The sequence below is a fragment of the Vipera berus genome (genome assembly GCF_964194415.1).
Source record: "Vipera berus genome assembly, chromosome: 10".
In the NCBI taxonomy this organism is placed as follows: domain Eukaryota; kingdom Metazoa; phylum Chordata; class Lepidosauria; order Squamata; family Viperidae; genus Vipera; species Vipera berus.
Window position 1 is genome coordinate 11,499,939 of NC_138213.1, and position 22,033 is coordinate 11,521,971.

At 37.9% G+C, this 22,033-nt stretch overlaps 1 protein-coding gene across 2 annotated transcripts in view; it reads left to right on the plus strand.

Moving 5' to 3' along the window:
- Window positions 1-22,033, plus strand: part of CDH11 (cadherin 11) — a 117,544-nt gene that overhangs the window by 74,999 nt on the left and 20,512 nt on the right. The window contains exons 3-8 of one of the 2 annotated variants that reach the window (XM_081336271.1): window positions 2,054-2,464; window positions 4,437-4,731; window positions 8,164-8,283; window positions 11,560-11,727; window positions 15,673-15,860; window positions 20,086-20,339. In XM_081336271.1, coding sequence (XP_081192397.1) covers window positions 2,237-2,464; window positions 4,437-4,731; window positions 8,164-8,283; window positions 11,560-11,727; window positions 15,673-15,860; window positions 20,086-20,339 — 1,253 coding nt within the window. In that variant the 5' untranslated portion in view covers window positions 2,054-2,236. Of the gene's footprint in view, window positions 1-1,548; window positions 2,465-4,436; window positions 4,732-8,163; window positions 8,284-11,559; window positions 11,728-15,672; window positions 15,861-20,085; window positions 20,340-22,033 lie in introns of those variants that run through there. The other variant, XM_081336270.1, reaches the window with a different exon arrangement.

Genomic DNA, 22,033 nt, shown 5'->3' on the forward strand with positions numbered 1-22,033 from the left:
GAGTGGCAGGGTTAAATGTGTTATCAAGTCCAACCCCCTTCTGAATTCTGTTGACTCTTATCTGGCTCCAATTTAGTGTTAAACATTAGTTGACTAGATTCTCTTAATATAGGCTTGAATAAATCTTCTATGTTGCTACTTTATGGATACTTTCTGATGTTTTATTAAGAATCTAGAACCATGATAAGAACTATTGTAGAAGGATCTGTATCTGGTCACCAAAATAGCCTTTGAACTTATTTTCTACAGTAAATCCACTATGATCTGCCCAACAGTTCACACATTATTAAATATAGCTTGTTGTCCAGGTACAGCCTGCTTTTCCAAGCTTCTGAGATTAGAAAGTGAGAAATATCCATTTTATGTGCTAATTATACAGTTTGGATGTAATGAAAAAAAATGAGTAAACAGTAGGAGCTCAGTTGAATTTTGAAAAAGTTCTTATTGAAATATCTGATGAAGTAGAGATGCTTTAAATAATGCTTGCCTTATTTATATATATATATATATATATATATATATATATATATATATATATATATATATATATATATATATATATATATATATATATAGTACTTTCAGTTAATAAGAACTTTCTGTTTGTTAAAAGGAGAAGTTCCTTTAGGGTGGACATATCAAATGAAGATAAACCATGTTTATTACAGGCAATAATGTTTCTTTGTAGCCACTCCATCAATCTCCCCAAAATTGGTACCCTTATTGAACTAAAGAACCTGGTAGTGATTGCCAGGTTGTTTCAAGAACTAGGAATTGAATTTCCTTTTTTTTTTGGACTATGGAAACTAGCTATATAAAAGTGCAGTTGGAAATAGAGAGGTAATAAAGTAGCTAAGATTATAAAGATCTTATCCAAATCTAGCAGGCTACCACTATCTTATCCAAATCCAACCAGGCATGCCTGACATTATGACACTAAAAAAGGATTGGGAATTTAATATTATACCACTAGCTTTTGGCCTGGTAGATTCCTTATCTCTCTGAAGATAGCATCCCAGATTTTTTTTTTTTACCTTAGTTGGAATTTTCATCGGTACCAGGGAGGTCAAAATGTCTGAAGCAACTATATTTAGGTTAAATCTGATATATGCAGGAGGGTAAAATCATAGTGATAACTCATGTTATGTTGGCATCAGCCTTAGCAGGTAGATTAGATAGGAAACATAACCAGATGAGCTAATTCTCCTTTACTGTAAAATTGTTTTAATGGAATCTTGCAAGTCCGTAAGCACAATTCTCATCTTCTCTCATTGATAGCCCAAGATACCAGGAAGGGTTTCTTCTAGGTTTTTTTTTTCCCTGCCCAGTATGGAGCTGTGGACTATGTTGTCTCTTATCTCACCGTTCCCAGTATCTCTTTCTGTAGTCTCCCAGATCATTCTCCTGTACCACTGCAGATGGATATCTTTTTGCTTCCCAGCCCAAGTTAAGGATACATTACTTTGCACACTGTGAGAAAGTCTCCTGTTCTTTTAATGGTAACAGAAAGGATGGGCCTTCAGCTTGGACTCCAGAAATGATAAATGCTTTATTGAACAAAGATGTGGTCTTTACTGCCCTCCAAAGGTAGCAAAAAACCCTCTGTTTAAAAATATCAGTTCAGATCTTAATTTGGACCACTGAAAGGGTGTGTCCCAAAATTACAAGTTTGTTTTTTGTTTTTTGTTTTTTAAAAAGAGGGGACGTTAAAGAGTAAAATGAGCACTGCTCTACAGTTTTGAAATTTTTTTCCAACTAATACAAAGCTTTATGTTTTTGAGCAAGTTATTAAAAATACGATATCCTGAGAATTCAAGATATACTTAGATTATTGTTTCCAACCTAGGGAGACCATCCAATCTTGGCCATCCTAGTGAATAATTTATGTAGTGTCTTTATATTTCATTTATATTATCGTCTTGGGAAAGAAACAAGCATCTTGTTTCAATGGTCTATTAAGCTTTCGTTACGTGCTACGTTTCTGAAATGCTGAGCTTAGAATAAAACACAGAGAACTAATTTTGTCTTGTTTGGGTTCTCCTTCTCACTCTAGGAAACTGTTTGAAGTCTATACGGAGTTAAAGTGATGGACTTAAGGAACATTGACGTCTCGGTTACGGAAAACCTGTGAACTTTCCAGAGGATTATAGTATCCCTGTTCACTTTTGTGGTGATCCTTTGAGAAGAAAGGGGGGAAAAATTGGGGAGTACTCTGGTGCCTATATATTAACCAAAAATGAAGGAAGATTACTGTTTACATGCTGCCCTTTTCTGTCTGGGAATGCTGTGCTGCAGCTTTGTTATGGCAACAGACAATCTGAACCATTCAAGGCCGTCACTGCATGACCATCATGAGAAAGGGAAGGAAGGGCAAGTTCTCCAGAGGTCAAAAAGAGGATGGGTATGGAACCAGTTTTTTGTAATAGAAGAATATACTGGACCGGATCCTGTACTAGTAGGCCGAGTAAGTTTTTTTTTAAAGTATCTTTTTGTTCTTTCATAATCCTAAGATGCATATTTGGGTATAATGATTTGTTCTTTAAAGATGAATGACAAGACCTCTCCTATCCAGTTGAGACTAGAATTAATTCATTTAGCTATACATCCAGCCAAACAACAGTCCATTCTTTGGTATTTAAGGTTAATAGTCCAAGACCAAAATGAAAAGCCTTAGCGGGGCCATACAAGACAAATTCATTTATGCTTTTGAGAGTTTCTTGCAGAAAGGGAAGAAAAACAGAATTCTTAGGCAGAGACTTGGATAATACAGATAAAATTAAAAAGATGTTCTATTAGCATTTAGCTTCTTCGGTTTAAGTTAAAAATGTTAACTCGTCTAAGGAATTTGGTCTATGGGCTCATATCTGGTTTGATTACTTGCCAATATTGATTGTTTTTCCCAGATATGCATTCCCTTCCTTCTTGCCTTTCCCCTGTCTTCCCTGGAGATGTCATAATTCATCCAAAATCTTCTCCATGCAAAACATTCATTGTACCATCAAAACTCTGTACCACATTCTAAGTTAAAATGAATATGATATTGACTTTAATTGTAGTTTCTGAGCTTTACTGCCTTGTTTTATGGTCTGTACTGCTCTTTATGTCTCTGATTATATGTTGCTTTTATGTTTTGCATTCTAAAATAGCTTATACATTTAACTGAAGGAGAGGATGGACAAATTAAATATGTAGGACAGGAAAATTATACGTTATTTAATCACCAGATGTAAGATCAGATAATATATTTCAAAACTCATTTTCATCATCAAAGATGATTTCAATATGATTTTAACTAATCCCCAAGCTAATTCTACTGAATTTCTTAATGATGGTTGGTATGGAATCCAAAATACCTTTTAAAGTTCTCCAAATATGGAATGTAATCATAAACATTATGGTCTTTCAAAATGTAATTATTCTTCAATTTCTACACTCCTCTGAATTTTTATGATCCATTGTTCCAATCAAAACATACATTCAAGTTATACATTCCTTAAGGAACATTGATTCTAGAATAAAAAACTATAAAAGAAATCCAAACAATAAATTTGAGCAGATAATATACCAGTGCTTGTGATGACCACTGTCTTGTAAATGCTTCAAAAGTATCAATGTTAATGATATAAAGGTGTGTGTGTGTGTGTGTGTGTGTGTGTGTGTGTGTGTGTGTGTGTGTGTATTTCCCAGCCTTTGCAAGTGCAGGCTCCACTTTTTCAGATCAACTGAGGATTGATCCATTTGTTGGAATAGGAATTGACCAACCAACTTGTCACCCCAACTTGTCACCCAAGTTCAACATAGTGGACCGAGATTGACTGGCCCAAATTCACTCAGCCAACTTTCAGGCTAAAATGGGATCAGAACTCACAGTCTCCTGGTAATTGGCCCCAACTCACCAAGCTAGCTTTCAGGTCTAAAATGGGACTAGAACTCTCAGTCTCCTGGTTTAATACACCCAAAATACAGCATGGATGCCATTACTAGGGCTCAAGTATATTTTTACAATATTAGCATAGTGTCTGAACAAGCAAGCAAATACAACAAAGTAAATTTCAATACCTTGGGCTTAGTCTGATAAACCTGCTCCAGAAATTAGGCAGGCTCAATAAATGCAGAACATCCTAAGCAGTGATCCATAGTCACTGATGGGCAATGTGGAAATAAACAATGGATTTGGGTTGAAATGTAGAAAGCCAGGGGAGGCAATGGACCACTAGAGAATGAATTGTATAATCAACAAACATCTTTAGGTAGGCTTCCATCCTTGGAAATTAAACTATTCTTTCTCCTTCTTTGAAAAGAAAAGAAAAGACTGTAATTATGTACCGTGAAAGTTGAAGAAGAATATTTTGGGAAAATATTAGAGATATTTGGCATAGCAGTAGCCTTTGTTGGCTTTGGCGACTTTATGTGAATATTTATTTTTCATTTTGCAGCTTCATTCAGATATTGATTCTGGTGATGGGAACATCAAATACATTCTCTCAGGTGAAGGAGCGGGCATTATTTTTGTTATAGATGACAAATCAGGGAACATCCATGCAACAAAGACATTGGATCGAGAAGAAAGAGCTCAATACACATTAACTGCCCAAGCTGTGGACCGAAACACCAACCGGCCCTTAGAGCCACCCTCAGAATTCATTGTCAAAGTCCAAGATATCAATGACAACCCTCCTGAATTCCTTCATGAAAATTATCATGCCAATGTACCAGAGAGATCCAATGTGGGTAGGTAACACAAACGTGCCCTATTATTCTCCTGCTGGGATGTGGATGTTTAGAAAGGAAGATATGTAGGTGTGGGTTGAATTATGGAGGCGTTGGTCAACTAAGCTCAGAGAGCACCAAGAACTTCACTGTTGGACAATTACTTGATTATCAATTAGTATTTGCATATAGCATAGGGTTAGACTCAAAGTAAAGGTACAGGTTCCCCCGCACATGCGTGCTAGTTGTTTCCAACTCTAGGGGCCGGTGCTCATCTCCGTTTCAAAGCTGAAGAGCCAGTACTTGTCCGAGGATGTCTCCGTGGTCATGTGGCCGGCATGACTAGATGCCAAAGGCGCACGGAATGCTGTTACCTTCCCACCGTAGTGGACCCTATTTTTCTACTTGCATTTTTACGTGCTTTCGAACTGCTAGGTTGGCAGAAGCTGGGACCAGTAACAGGTGCTCACTCTGTTACGCGGTCCTCGGGATTCGACCCGCCAAACTGCTGACCTTCTGATCGACAAGCTCAGCGTCCTAACCCACTGAGCCACTGTGTCCCTAGGGTTAGACTACATCATATTTATTTGTATCCAATTATTATTATTTTTACAAATAACTCAAGGTGGAGAACATACCCAATGCTACTTCCTCCCCTCAACAACTCTCTGACATAGATTGGCCTGAGAGAGAATGACTGGCCCAAACTCACCCAGCTGGCTTTTATCCCTAAGGCGACACTAGAACTCTCAAGTCTCTTGGTTTTTGGGTCTGGTGCATTAACCACTAGACCAGATTAAAGTTGTCTGGCCTTAATTCTCATAAGTATTGTTGAAGAAGGAAATCACAACTTTGAAAATAGGCCTGCAACACCGTGGAAAAAAAATCAATGGCTGAAGGAGTAGTTTTTATTCTGCTATCCTAGGGAAGGGACAGATATTTCTCCTCTCCTGGTTTCTGAGAAGCAGAGCAATTGTAGGCAAATCTTTCACCCTGACATTTTTAAAATTCATGATTAGGGGCATTTACTTGTTTCTTGTCCTTTTGTTTGGAAGAGTGATAATCCAGAGGGAAATGTATCTTGCTTTTGGTACCTTGCCTTGAATAAAATCAATTGTGGTAGGACAAGGCTCCATATTCCTTCAGACAATGCTAAGGATTCTCCAGCTGATGAAAGATTTCCCATTTAAATTATTTGAGAGGAAATCTGGATGGATTTCTTCCTCGTACACTAGCTTCTTACATGCATGGATAACAGTGTTGTTGTTTTTCCCCTTTTGACTGTAAGTAATATGAAACACTGCTATCTGGGTAGAGATTTATTTGTGCATCTAAAGGCTTTTATTTATATGAACAATGAGAGTACCTGACTTCTGTTCTGATCATCTAAAAGCTATGCTGCAAAATAAAAATAGAAGGGGGAGAGAAGATGAGGAGAAAAAACAAACAAACAAGCTAAGTTGCAGCTTTTATTGTGACCACCAGGGATGAAAACAATTCAGGTAGCATTATGAAATAGCTGTTGGCTAAGTGACAGTTGGAGAACACTTAAAGCAGCTAATTTTCGACAATCCGGAAGAAACAGCTCCTCTGTTTATGAGAAGCAAGACACAGCTAACCGGGGACTTAAACAAGTTTTGGAAAGCATGCCGAGTTTCTGGAATTTGTTCCTGGCCTTTATTAATTCATTCCTGGCCTTTGCTAATAGCTCTCCTTTTTTATTGGTATATGACTTTCAGGGAGGAACAAAGGAGACTTAGAATGGAGAAATCAGCAATTTTCCAAAAATGCTAACCAACTGCTTCTCCTATTGCAATTCTGGAGCAGACAAAGCTGCTTTGGATCTGGTCTATGTCCTTTCCCTGTACTTGCAGCAATTAATAGACTAATTTCCAAAAGGTTGCCTGATAGTCATCGGGACTCAAAAATATCTCTTGAATTTGGACGGTGTTAAGGTGACAACAGCAAGAATTGTCAAGGGTTTTTATCTCTTTTAATGCCTCCTTAACTCAAATGCATATTCAAGCCCAGGAAAAGACTCGTTTAGAAGATGTATGAAAAAACTCAGACCAGATCAGATCAAAATGGGCCAGATCATGCCAAAGGTTAAGAAAAAAGCTGCATTATATTTCCCCCCCCCATGGCATCCTTATTTTCTGTGTTCCAAAGCCAGCAAATGTGCTTTATATTCAAGCACTGCACACATCAAATCAGGATGGCACTGGGAGAAATTTTAATGGACTGTTTCTTAGCCCCTGACCTGACCTGGCTCATTTTCAAATTCAGTCTCTCTTATGCTGGCTTGTTCCCAAATTTGGTCTTGTTCCACTTGGTTTGGGGAGAGTGATTCTGCCTCGTTTTCATTATTTGTTTTCCAGCATTTCATTAGTTGGAAAGAATTAGAACAACAGCTGTCCTTAATCCAATCCCACTTGTGATTTTTTTCTAAACAGACAAATAACAGTCCTTAGGGGGAGGAGTCATCATTTTTTATCCATAAAGGAAACAAACAGCAAAATTTTGCATGTGCATCTACAAGACTTATGCACCAAATACCAGATCATAATTAGCTTGCCATAATTAGCTTGCCAATCTCAGCTGATTATACTGTGGTCTATATTGTGCCAATAGTAACTTTCCATTTATCATATGTATATCATGGAAGTGTTTTGGTATTTACTACAATACTGGCTGACTAAGGCTTTTACACAATACAAAATATAAAGCATAACTTAAATGTCCTTTCCAGGCAAATAAACTCCCTTTACAATAAAGCAATTACCCTTGAAAGATGCAGAAAAATGCTGAGTGAATCACTGCATATGCAACAAAGCTCACAGAGCTGGATAGTTATAGGTGTGTTATAGGAACCTTGTCTTTAGCACGTTGGGGGAATCAAGCAAGCAGATTCAGTGGCAATATAATTTATTTCTTTTGATATAGCACATTCTTGCACAGCAAACGTGGGAAGAGATGTGACTGCTTTAAGATGTTGCAGGCAGGTGTCACGTTCACACTCCCATGCACTCCAAAGCACTTTTAGAGATTGGATGCAAAGAGCTGTACAACCCTAAAATTAATACCCCAAATCATAATATTAACAAATTTCAAGGAAGGGCGGGGGAGGAGAAATGCATTTAGCAAATAGAATTAACTCAACTGTTTAATTCCCCCGCCACAAAATAAATAATACTAATTGAATAGAGATCTGCTTTAATCCCTGGTACAGCTGTTGGATAACCATTGGTGATTTGTTAGTAAAACCTCTTTTAAAGAAATGAAATGTGGATTTTCCAGGGTATAATTAGTAAAGATCACCTCTCATATGTTTCTCATTGTTCCATTGAAAGGTGAAGTTGGCACTGTACTTAATCTAGAAATTTTGGAAGTGGGGAAAAGCATATGTATATCTAAAATATATATTTATATATCTGTTCCCTTTTCTGTTTGCAGGTACATCTGTTATTCAGGTGACAGCCTCAGATGCTGATGATCCTACCTATGGAAATAGTGCCAAACTTGTTTACAGCATTCTTGAAGGCCAACCATATTTCTCTGTGGAGCCACAAACAGGTACTGGTCAACCGTGTGATAACTGAAAAAGAATTTTAGAATCGAAGTGAGCAGCCAGAAACTTTCCAAATTTATTCAGTTTATATCACCATCCATTTTTAAATACATGACTCTGTCATCCAGTTGTTATTGGGCTACAGGTTCAAGCCATGGTCATTGGCTTTAACGTGTCTGTCTAATGACCTGAAAGAGATTAGCAATAGCACTAGTGCTTAAGAGTCATGTACTGCTTCATAGTGTTTTACAGACCTCTTTAAGCAGTTTACAGAGTCAACGTATTGCCCCCAACAATCTGGGTCCTCATTTTACCAATGTCGGAAAGATGGAAGGCTGACTCAATGTTGACCCAGTGATGATTGAACTCCTGGCAATCAGCAAAATTAGCCTGCAATACTGCATTCTAACCACTACCAAGATTCCTTTATGTGTCCCAAATATGATGATCAGAAGATAAAACAAAATTCACCTGCTGATTCTAATAAAAAATAGCAACAACAAGGAACAAGAAACCTCACACACACACAGACACAGACACAGACACACGACAAATCCTGGAATTTCTAATTCAACCTCAATCAAAAAACTTTCTTTTCCATTACCAAATGCTCCCATAGTTCCAACAGGCCTTAAGAACCTTGCTTTGAAAGCATCAGGGTATTTCTGTTTGATCTGTCATTTGCATTCAGCCCTTGGATTTATTTTAGAGAAAACAATACCTTTGATTTTCTTGCTTGATTTAAAGTAAATGCACCTTCTGCATATCTGAAGACTTTGACAATTTTTTCAAGCTATAAAAGAATCTCTAACGGGAATTATAACCACATCATAGTATATATGATTCCAGGGGTTTATAAAAGAAATTACTTCTAAACTTACATAAAAGTTATATTTTGTTATCAACAGTGGATCCCATGTAATACATATCAAAGAAGTGGCTCCCCACTACTATTCTTTCCTATTTCTGTTGTCTCCATTACAAATCTTCATGAAAAATAGTAGCATAAAACACAGTTTTAATGTTTTCCCTAATGCATTTCAAAGAGTATTTAAGAAAGAAGGGACAAGACTTAAAAATGCATTCAGGATGTGGAAGAGGTAATACTCAGGGAGTATAAATTATGTCCACATTGTTTTCAGCCGCCCCAAACCTTCACAAGCAGTGTGAAGGTGGTGTACAGTTTTGAACACTGCTGCTAACTTGAAATGCTCAGAAGCAGGAGCAAAAGTCCCCATTCCTCCAGAGGTTACTGTATATTTTGTTAACAAATGTATTAGTCCCTTACTCCATATCCCAAGTACCCTGGTTTTATTTATTTGCTATACATTCAAAGACCAAAACTAGGTAATGAAGAGAGGGGGGGAAAAAGAGAAAACAGTTAACTCAACTTAAATACTAATGGCCGATTAAAAAAGCTAAAATGTAGAAGTGGGAGAGAGAGAGAGAGAGAGAGAGAGAGAGAGAGAGAGAGAGAGAGAGAGAGAGAGAGAGAGAGAGAGAGAGAGAGAGAGAGAGAGAGAGAGAGAGAGAGAGAGAGATTGTATATGAGCAGAGTATATGATGGGGAGGTCAATAAGAAACATTAGCTAAGTGGTTTTGACATAAAACCATTTGTTTCAAAATGGTCTAATCTTTTTCTAATTGCGATTGCAATGGTGCAGGATGAAGTGGCCTTTGTGGTGACTGAGTGAGACTGTAGGAAGAACAGAACTTCAGACTGGGGCCAGTCCAAATCTTTGTTGATGAAGTGCTCAGGATGTAATATAATATACTTGCAGCTCAGGAAGATGTGGGTGATAGTCTTAACCTTTGCATCCAAAACAGATGCAAACATCATTGAAAAGGGATGTTGTTAAATCTCCCCTTGTTACATTACTATATTACTCTATTGCTGGATAGAAAGTTTGCTATACAAGTATTTGGGAATCTCATATTCAGTTCGCCCTGTTTGAATATGAGCTGGTGCAGAGCTGTGGATAAGGAGGAAATTGGATAAAAAGTTTATCAGTTTAAGATACGCTCATTTGATATGTCCTAGATATAAAGCCATCAAAGTAGCCCTTCCTTCCTTCCTTCCTTCCTTCCTTCCTTCCTTCCTTCCTTCCTTCCTTCCTTCCTTCCTTCCTTCCTTCCTTCCTCCCTCCCTCCCTCCCTCCCTCCCTCCCTCTTTCTCTTTCTCTTTCTCTTTTTCTTTTTGGAGAAAAATAAAGCCACGATTTCCCTTCAGTGAGAAAATAGCATCATAATGTCTCAAATTCCCACCAAATCCCACCACAGAACAAACACTAGTCTTGATGTCTAGTGTGGAAATTTTGAGATCTAAGCCTACCTTTGATTCCTGGATTACATATGGATTAGTGAACCCATTCTGATCATGATCCCAAACCCAAAAAACTGATAAAGACCAAAATGCAATAGATGTTTCTAACAATGCGGCCTCACTTTCATTTTCCTGAAACAAACAGCAGCAACATAATCCTTACTGGGATTATTACAACAGGCTTGGAATAACATTTTGCTACTGGGAGGCCAGCTGTTTTTGGTAGCAATCAGAGATGAGATAATATAAATCAACCTTTTGTGTGCAAATCCTAATGCCCGTTCTCATATTGGATATGGCAAAGATCAAATTCCTCAGACTTCTCCATTAAAACCTCAACAATCATCATATTATAAGCTGGACCAGGCAAGATCACGGAGAAAGCTTATCAAGCTCTTGCAGAATCCAATTTTACAGATGGATGCTTCTATTGTGTTTGGCTTCATTTTCTTTTTTTTCAGTCTTGTGCTTTTTAGACAACGTGTTTGAAAATTTTCTTCTCCCGTAAAGTATTCTACTTTTGGGGGGGAGGGGCATTACATTTTCTAAGCAATATAATGCAATTCTAATGGATGTATTTCCCTGAATATAGATACCCATGTATAAAATCCAGTCAATGTATACATTTTTTTTCTACTGGAAAGTTCACAATTGTCTATAAAGTTGCATTCTAATTATCCTAAGTGCAGGACATGCAAATAGATTAAATTCATATTAAATTATGAAAACAACATATTCTTCATCCATCTGTTTTTTTAACCCATAGCAGATATTTATCTATGGAGTATGGGTGGAGTGACCTGAGGTTGATGTATGCTACAATTGCTGAAGGCAATTTCTCTCTTGTACAATAATCTAAACAAATATCTGCCAATGAATAGATGTGGAACAGAGTTATGGTGAGATAAACCTTTGACGAACCTATTGTGAACCCTTTCTTCTGACCTTTTTCCTGAAGGCATTATACGAACAGCTCTTCCCAACATGGACAGAGAAGCAAAGGAAGAATATCATGTTGTGATACAAGCAAAGGACATGGGGGGACACATGGGAGGGCTTTCAGGAACCACCAAAGTGACAATTACCCTCACAGATGTCAATGACAACCCACCGAAGTTCCCACAGAGTAAGTCCAGTGTATCCTGTTTCTCATACCAGAAGCCTCACTGAAGCTGAGTAATTCTCCTCTTCCTCTTTTATTTGCCAGCAAACATTTATTCAGTAATATATTGATTCTGTGCAATTAAGTATCATATTCTTATTATGATTATTAATGATTTCTAGAATGGTGGGGCTGCCTGAGCTGCTCTAAAAATGATTTGGAGGAGGTGCTTTTGAAACATGTAAAAGGATAATAATAATAATAATAATAATAATAATAATAATAATAATAATAATAATAATAATAATAATAAGAAGTTGGAAGGGACCTTGAAGGTCATCTAGTCCAACCCCCTGCTCAGGCAGGAAACCCTAATACCATTTCAGGCAAATGGCTGTCCAGTCTCTTCTTAAAAACCTCTAGTGTTGGAGCATTCACCACCTCTGGAGGCAGGTTGTTCCACTGGTTAATTGTTCTGTCAGGAAGTTTCTCCTTAGTTCTAGGTTGCTTCTCTCCTTGACTAGTTTCCATCCATTGCTTCTTGTCCTGCTTTCAGGTGCTTTGGAGAATAGCTTGGCTCCCTCTTCTTTGTGGCAGCCCCTGAGATATTGGAACACTGCTATCATGTCATCCCTCACTCTTCTCTTCGTTAAACTACACATACCCAATTCCAGCAACCGTTCCCTAGTGCGTCTTTCAAGCAACTACATTTATTCAGAGGCTGTTTGTCAAAAGAAGGACATGGCTGCTTTAAGGAATCACATTAAAAATACAGACTCTTTAAGGAGTCACAAGCGTGCAAAAAAAGATAAAGCTGCTTTAAAGAGATGCCACACCCCTGTTCTGAAGCACCTTTTTTGAACCATTTTTGAAACCCATGCTCTTCTAATGTAAGATCCCTGCTTCTGTCCTCCAATAACTTCAGTGGCATGTGGTCTTTAGAAACGAAAACCCAATATCTCTGGTTAATAATGTTATATCTTCAATCTCAAAGCAATACACAGGGTATCCCTAAATGTCTCTGTTCATAAGGTTATGATTTTAACTTTTTTTGAATCAGAAAGTCAAGAGACTGTAGCTTAACAAGCTTGTAATATATATTAATTTGATTCTACTTGGTTCCTTTAGATCCTATCAACCGTCCCATTCTGGTCAATTAGAAAACAAAGACTCCATTAGTAGCAAAAGTACACTTTACTAAAGTCAAGTGGTTACAGAGAGGCAAAGCCATATTTGAGATTTTTGTGCCCAAAGCATATGGTTCACTTTCCCCTTACTCCCACTGTCCCCCTTGGGTTATCTCTTAAGTATCCAATTGAATTCAAACAAAGTGTTTGAGTAATAGTCCAACTGCTGGTGGCTCTCACAGGATGGCACAATGAGTAGTTTTGATTCCTCTAATACTAACACCTCCACCTTATCCCACCCCACAATTCCTCCCCCCCCGGTTTGCGTATGACAGACTGGCAGCACGCAAAGCATGGCGAAGCAGGATGGCAGTCCTAACAGAGCCACACTTGCTTTCTTAACAGTTAAGAATGGTAAGTGGTAGTGGCCAATACTCTGGAAAATGTGCCTACTTGTCTAGAAAAATGCAAAGGTAAACTCAAATACTAGAAGGTATCTGAGGAGCTGAGACTGAATGAGAGTAACCAGCCTGGCAACTTAGATTTTTGTAGATGGTAATGTTTCAATGGTGCACGATTGCCATAGCAGCTATTTTGTGAAGGAGCCTCTTCCTCCTGGTTTCATCCTTTTATTATTCCATACACAGTCCCAAATTCCAGATAAGCCCACCAAATCCATAAGCATTTTCTCTGTCTGGAATAGATTCATGTACAAAAGGAATCAAGAGGTATCTCAGGCACATTTTACATTCTGAGGTTTTTTGTGTGTGTGTGTGTGTGTGTGTGTGTTTTAAAAAAACTCTTTTGTAAAGGAAAAAAAATACATAAAAGAGTTGAACTATTTCCAGGGACACACAGTGAACCATTTCAAAGATGAGGATTAAGGCACAGGAGGAGCTAGGGACTTTTGTGCTGCCTCATTTTGAAAACATACTGGACGATGATGTATTAACAATACGCTCCTGCTGAGATCAGTGGCATGTGGTCTAGACTTTTGGTGGGAAATGCTGTTAACGGAGACAGATGGAGGATGGAAGCAATGGAAATGCATTTTAGAGAGAAATAGTTATGCACTGTAAGACAAGAGACCCAACGTTAAAATAAAATAAAAAATGCAAAGCAAAGCACCCCAACTCTCCATCTTTTTTTTATGAATTTGTGAGCACAGCAGAGACAACATCCAGGTTCTTAAAAAGCAGGTTTCATGGTTGCTTCTCAGTTTAGACTGGTTTCATCAGTAGTCTGCAAGAAGGACAAAACCTGCATGTCGGTTGCTTTTGGATGGCTCCATTTAGTTTATGAAGGTGTCAAGTTATGAGAGGTTTTTTAATTTGCTTACATATTTTTATTTTTGCCTTTAGAAGTGAATATGTACACAACCATCAGTGATGCATCAAATATGAAATGGGCATTAGGGGGAGATTTAACCCTTCTTTAATATGTGGGCAAATAAAAGGCATCAACAGCTTGTGGGTAATTTATGAGTGAAAACGATTAAATTATATAAATACACAAACTCAGGCACAATGTCTAGTGCTGCACAGCATGACCCCAATTAAATCATTAGCAGCTGTTAGAACTTCACTTGTACTCTGCCACAATCCTGATTGCACCTCACTCTCAACATCCCCAGTCAAGGTACACAAATCATTCAGGTCACTTGTACCTACACCAGGTGATCCTCTAAATACTTACAAGCCAGTCAAAAAAAATAGTGGTATGATTTCTCCACTAAAGCCTACCCAATACCAATGCAGTACCCACAATATGGCTGTATATGAATTCTGATATATTGAAAAGAAGTGAAGTAGTGAAATGAACAGTCCCCCATCCCTAATTTTTATGACAGTTTTCCTTTATAATGTTTGGGGGTGGCATTGTTTTTAATAGTTCTGTGGATAGGAATGAGTTAGGAAGTCAAGTATTGACCCAACTAATCATTTATAAGGATTAAATCATAGTTGGATACAGTTTCCTCTGTCTTAGGGGCCCGGGGCAATTGTGTCTATATGTCAAGCTTGCACTCTATGTATATAATAAAAAGAAATACTGGTTCTTTTATTTCAGTTTTCTTCAACTTTGCTGCTCTTTTAAGTATTTTGTTCACAGCCTTTCCAGGCATTCCAACAATTTCCTTCCTTCCTTCCTTCCTTCCTTCCTTCCTTCCTTCCTTCCTTCCTTCCTTCCTTCCTTCCTTCCTTCCCTCCCTCCCTCCCTCCCTCCCTCCCTCCCTCCCTCCCTCCCTCATGTCAATATTCTTTACAGTTTTGTGTCTCCTGAATTGTGTTCACATTGTCCCTCATCTTAACTGGATTAATGAAAAGGGTTAATGTGCTCCAGAAACTCCAGAAAGAGCCAAATGTTTTGTGGATTAGTTCAAAATGGATTTTTATAAGCACACATCTGAATTGACTTCACTTAGGCAGCAGTTGTGTATTTTATTCTATGAAAAAAAAAAAAAACCTGGAGGGAAAAAAGTAAGTGGAAAAGCAAGAATTTCCATTACAGTCTCCATTCAAGAAGTTTTTTTTTTAAAAAAAGTATAAGACCACCCAAGTCCATAATGACTGAGAGAAGAGTTTTGCCTTATAGCCTGCCAAAATAGCATTTCTCTATTTTAATTAAACCATTCTTGAGAAAAACAAAGTGCGATGGGGCAAAACACTAAGTGCCAAGAGACCTTTTAATGGGTGAATTGCTTCATGAATCTGAGTTAGAATCTCTGAATCTCTTGTTTCCTCTGCTAGTTTTTGCATATCTTGATGGAGTCAATAAAGTAAATACTCCCGAAGGAATTGGCAGTAGCTCATTTACTGATAAGCACCGTTTTTTTTTTGCCTAGGTGTTTATCAGATGTCAATATCGGAAGCTGCCGTCCCTGGTGAGGAAGCTGGAAGAGTAAAAGCCAAAGATCCAGACATTGGAGAAAATGGTTTAGTCACTTATAACATCATTGATGGTGACGGTATAGAAGTGTTTGAAATCACAACCGATTATGAGACTCAGGAAGGCGTTGTGAAGCTTAAGAAGGTAAGAAATGCATTCATTTCATTCCTGAATAGATAATACATACTTTACTTCCTTTCCATGCATCATGAAACATATAATAGCCATAGAATTATCACTCATGGTAAAAAAAAAATCAGAGCAAAAGCAGTTTGGGATAATTTGTTTACAAAGCTATGATTAACTTCCGGCATCCCATTTTACTCTTACCTCTTAAGGCTTGGAGCCAGAATGAAAGGAAAGAGATTATAAAAATAAAGTACTGGTGCATAGAAGCTGCTTAACATCATTTTAAAGTGGAGAAAAGTACATTATTCTTTTACTGATCCTCCTCTTGAGAAATCAACGCTGTTCCCTCTTCAAAGCATACTGCATATTAACTTGGAAATAAATGAAGGGGATTGCCTTAGTTATAATGAAGCATTTATTTTCAAGTTGGCAAGACAGTGTGAATTTTCAGATAATGTGAAAATTACAAGGGATTTCTTTTGTGTCTGCATGCTTTTTTTTTTTCCTGAGGAAAACTTAATTTGGGCTGTCAAGATTCCTTCTGAATGCAGTCTCTGTTGATTGAAAGGGAAAAAAAAAAGAAAGAGGAAAATAAAAATAAAAAAGGGGGAAATAAAGAAGGCATGGGTTGATCAGGACTGTGTTTCCATCTTGCAGTTTAACAAAAGCCACTTTTAGCTTCCAGTTCGCTATTCCAAAAATCATTTTCTTTCATTTCACAGCCAAAGTCACCAAGCTAAACATTGTATGCAAAATGGCAATGGAAACAGCTCTGCTCGGCTTCTGTAAAACTAATGACTTTGCCAACATTGCAGGTGATTAGTGTTTACCAATAGAATAGAAACTAATATTTGCAACTCAGGGTTGAACTGTGGAGTCCTTAGTGCTCTCTGAGCTTGGCTGTTTTCTTTCAGATGTTTCATTATCCAGCTACGTAACATCAGTAGTCAGTGATGTTACCTAGTTGAGTAATGAAATGTCTGCAAAAAAAACCCAACCAAGTTCAGAGGTCACCAAGTACTCCACTGATCGGTATTTCTATATTTGGGGGATTGTTCTACAGTATTCAGTCAGGGCCTTATAGCAACCTAACTATAGCAGAGAGGGTGCCATTTAAGTTCCTAAAATCAATTCTACAATTCCTAGAACCATCTCCAAAGCTATTTTGGAAGGTTCTTATTCCAAGGATGTATAGTTGAACCTAAATCTTAATTAGATTGTGTTGAAGATTTTAACTTGGGTCCTGTATTAGCTCTTTTTTATTGTTTTTTCTGCTATCTGTTTTATCTTCTTTCCCCTCCCCTCTGTTAACTAACCAGAGTCATGTGTTTGAGTCTGAGGTATTTTCATTAGTTTGATTTGTATGTGGGTTAAAGAAATAAAATTAAAGAGAGACAGTTGGATGTAGTGGCCTAGAAACCAGGAGATTGTGAGTTCTAGTCCTGCCTTGGGCATGAAAAAAAATAGCTCAGTGACTTTGAGCCAGTCACTATTCTTCAGCCCAATTCTCTTCACAGGGTTACTGTTGTGGGGAAAACAGGTGAAGAAAGGTGTATTGGTATATTTTCTGCCTCGAGTTGTTTATGAAAAAGGTGGTATATTTTTTTTAAAGGTAGCATTTTGGAAATCTGTTATGGCTTTCCATTCTGCTCCTTGCATATGTTCATCCATAATTCTTAAGGTGTATTTAGGTGGTTGGGTGCTTTGTCATTATTAAATTTATATGCTAACAAATCTATTTTGACTTGAGCAGGTCAGAATAACTCACAATAATTATGCATGTTAGAGACCTATGCGCATGTCTATGTATGTATGGAAATGGGAAATGGGAAGTACTCAATTGGGTATCTATATTTTAATTGGAAATGAGCCCAGACAGGAGCAACTAGATATCAGAATCTATAAACTGTTATAGAATGAAGCTCCCTGTTTTGCTATAAGAGCAATGCTATCAGTAATAGCTCTAGCACTTGGGAACATTTAGACCAGGCATTATTAAACATGGGCATCCAGATTATAACTCCCCTCCTGGTACTTATGCCTTGAATAATATAAAAAAAATAGGAAATGTTACCATGGTTTAGTTAACAGTAGTGTCCATCTATACCACAGTTTTTCTTGTAATCTTAATAACATCTTATTAATTCTTAAGGTTACAGGCTGGACCTTGGAGATGTAGAAATGGTCATAAAACATAAGATGCCCTTTAAGTTCATATTGTTCAATTCCACAGTTTTGAACATTGGTCAGTGAAGGAGTCATTTCAGTTCCCATTTTACCTATAAATCTGCATGGTTCTGAAAGTATTGTGATATTTCCTCAAACAAAGACAATCCTAAATTTATTTCTCTTCCCAAAAGAAAAGTAGGGAAGATACTATATTCTCAATGAATCTAAAATGATTTTCATATTTTAAAATGGTATTTTAAATATTGTTTAGGTTTAAAAAAAAGCTTTTAAAAGAAATATAGGAATTATGTGTGCAAGGGAGGTAAGTAGAAAAATGAAATGGATGTGGTTTCAGCATCTGGCAGCATCTGGCTAACTTAATCTAGGCTGGAAACTATGCAGGACTGGTTCTGGTTAGTACTTTGCAGGAGATTATGAGGAAAACTCAGGGTGGAGGCCAAACTGGGAAATCAAAAATGATGCAGAGAGAAAGCAATGTCAAGCCGTCTATATAATGCTGACCAAAAAAAACCTCAGGGATGGATGGATCCATGAAAGCAGTAAGGATTGAATTCAACTCTAAGAAGGTTTATCTTTTATGTCATTGTTATATATATATATATATATATATATATATATATATATATATATATATGTATATGTATATGTATATGTATATGTATATGTATATGTATATGTATATGTATATGTATATGTATATGTATGTATGTTTCAAATTTTAACTATTTAGATTACCTTGCTAGGCCCCAAACATGGAGCAAATCTTTATTTCCTGTTTTCAGCCTATCTTGAAGGCCATCGAACAGGCTGTAGTCACACTGGACAGTTCATATATTTGTGTAAATTACTAACAAAGAATTTAAAGGGAAACTGAGATGCATTTCTGACTCTTTAGTCTTCATCAGTCAGCTATACCCTTCTGAGATTCGAACCTGGGCTGATTGCATACAACACTGCCTTGTATGCAATCAGCCCAGGTTCGAATCTCAGAAGGGTATAGCTGACTGATGAAGACTAAAGAGTCAGAAATGCATCTCAGTTTCCCTTTAAATTCTTTGTTAGTAATTTACACAAATATATATATATATATATATATATATATATATATATATATATATATATATATATATATATATATATATATATATATATATATATATATATATATATATATATATATATATATATATATATATATATATATATATATATATATATATATATATATATATGTTTTCTGAGGTTTTCGCGGGTGTTTATATGTGGATCTTCGGTCATTCGGGTTTCCTCCCGCGTAGAACTAAAGGTGTAGGTGCGACGTTTCGACGGAATCCCATCCGTCATCATCAGGCTGGTGGCTTCTGCTTCCTTCTTCTGGGAGAAGCATGTGGCTGTTTGTTCCTCTTTTTTAAACTGCCAGAGGGGGTGTGTTCTGTGGGTGGAGGTGTGCTCTGATTGGGTGGGGGACCAAGTGTGTTCTGATTGGGTGGGAGTGTGTTTTGAATGGTGGGTGTGTTCTGATTGGGTGGGGGTGTGTTCTGAGTGGATGGGCTGGTCTCAGCTGCCAGCTCCAGACCTGAGCTGGTGAGTTGTGCTGCTTTTGTTCGGCTTCGTGTTTGTGGTGGTGCCATGTTTTTTATAGTGGGTGTCAGTTTGCTTATTGTGTGGTTTGGAGGGGTTTAAACATCAGCCACTTTAAACCCCCACCCAATCAGAGCACACCTCCACCCACAGAACACACCCCCTCTGGCAGTTTAAAAAAGAGGAACAAACAGCCACATGCTTCTCCCAGAAGAAGGAAGCAGAAGCCACCAGCCTGATGATGACGGATGGGATTCCGTCGAAACGTCGCACCTACACCTTTAGTTCTACGCGGGAGGAAACCCGAATGACCGAAGATCCACATATATATATATATATATATATATATATATATATATATATATATATATATATATATATATATATATATATATATATATATATGTTTTCTGAGGTTATATATATATAAAATAATCCTCGTATTTTCTTCTTTTCTTTTTGACTCCAGCAACTTGATTATGAAACCAAAAGAACCTACAGCCTGAAGGTGGAGGCAGCCAACATATATATTGACCCCAAATTCATCAGCAATGGGCCATTCAAGGATACGGTGACTGTGAAGATCAGTGTTGAGGATGCTGATGAGCCCCCCATGTTTTTAGCACCATTATACATCCTCGAAGTGGAAGAGAACGCAGGGCCGGGTGCTCCAGTTGGACGGGTACATGCCAAAGACCCTGATGCTAAAAACAGCCCTATAAGGTATGCTTATAACAGGCAACAATGGGTTAACATAGAAAATGCTGAAAATCCCATCAATAATAACTTAATCACTTGCAATGTAATAGTAATGTGAGGCACTATAGCAAGGGTCTTCAAACTTGGCAACTTTAAGGCTTGTGGCTGGCTGAGGAATTCTGGGAGTTGAAGTCCACAAGTCTTAAAGTTGCCAAGTTCGAAGACCTCTGCACTATAGGGAGGAGCAATTTTACTTTTTCCTCTTTAGTTACCAAGCATAGCAATTTCCAGGCATAGTTAGTAGTATGAATGTTAAGAAGAAGAAAAACAATCTGATGATCCTGCACAAAGGTTGTGCAGATACATAAAGATAACAGTGGGTGTGGTGTACATTGACAACCTATAGGGGGATGTAGACATTTTTAATAATTATTTGTTATTTGCATACCCAATCATGAAATTAAATATTTTAGCCCTAGGGACGTGGTGGCTCAGTGGGTTAGGATGCTGAGCTTGTCGATCAGAAGGTCAGCAGTTTGGCAGGTCGAATCCTGAGTGCCGCGTAACAGAGTGAGCGCCTGTTACTCGTCCCAGATTCTGCCAACCTAGCAGTTCGAAAGCACATAAAAATGCAAGTAGAAAAATAGGGACCACTCCAGTGGGAAGGTAACAGCGTTCCGTGCGCCTTTGGCGTCTAGCCATGCCGGCCACATGACCACGGAGACGTCCTCGGACAAGCGCTGGCTCTTCGGCTTTGAAACGGAGATGAGCACCGGCCCCTAGAGTTGGAAATGACTAGCACGCATGTGCGGGGGAACCTTTACCTTTACTCTCAGTGCCATCACTGAAACAGTGTTCAGAAGCGTTAGAGATGCAACAATCTCAAAAGTTGTATTTCTCAGGGTACATATCAATCATACGATCTCAAATGCATAAGAAAAGTCCACTTCCCAAAACCTCTTCTATCTGATACTGTGATGGAATGTAGTGGGCTGGATTCCCAGAAGAAAGGAAATGTAGTTTATTCTAGAGGGATAAGAGAAACTGAGTTTAGTTAGGTTATATGAGAGAAGGAAGGTGAAGATAGAAGACAGATCCTCCCTAATAGTTGGTGTAGAGGCAACGAAGAACTCAGCTTGGAAGAATCTCCACATGTCATTTTTGGCTTTGGGCCTGACATCAATCTTGACAGAGTAAACACTCTACTATCTATATCTACTATATACTCTGTGTATATAGTACATAGGGAGGGGCTATCATTACCCTCTTTCTCTCACACAGCCCCATCTGGTCTACATTGTCTCACTCCTTGGAATCCAGCCTACTACATTCCATCACATATATACTGATCTAAGTAGCGGGAAAGGAAAGAACTGATATCTGGACCTCAGATTTTGTAAGGTATATAATCCACCATTATTCAGCCAAGCATTAATAAGCTGTTCTAGGAAGCCATGTGAATCCAGCATACACTGCTCTTGGCAGCAACTAGAATTTCACTGTTGGAATGCAAGTAGTTAACTCCTAAATAAAAGATCAAGCTTTCCCCGTCCAGTCATGTCCTAGGGTATGTGCTCATCTCTGTTTTTTAGCCAAGGCAGACAGTGTTGTCTGAAGACGTTTTCCATGGTCATGTGACCAGCATATACCAAAGGCGCATGGAAAGCTGTTACCTTCCCACCAAAGGGATACCTATTAATCTACTCGCATTTGCATGC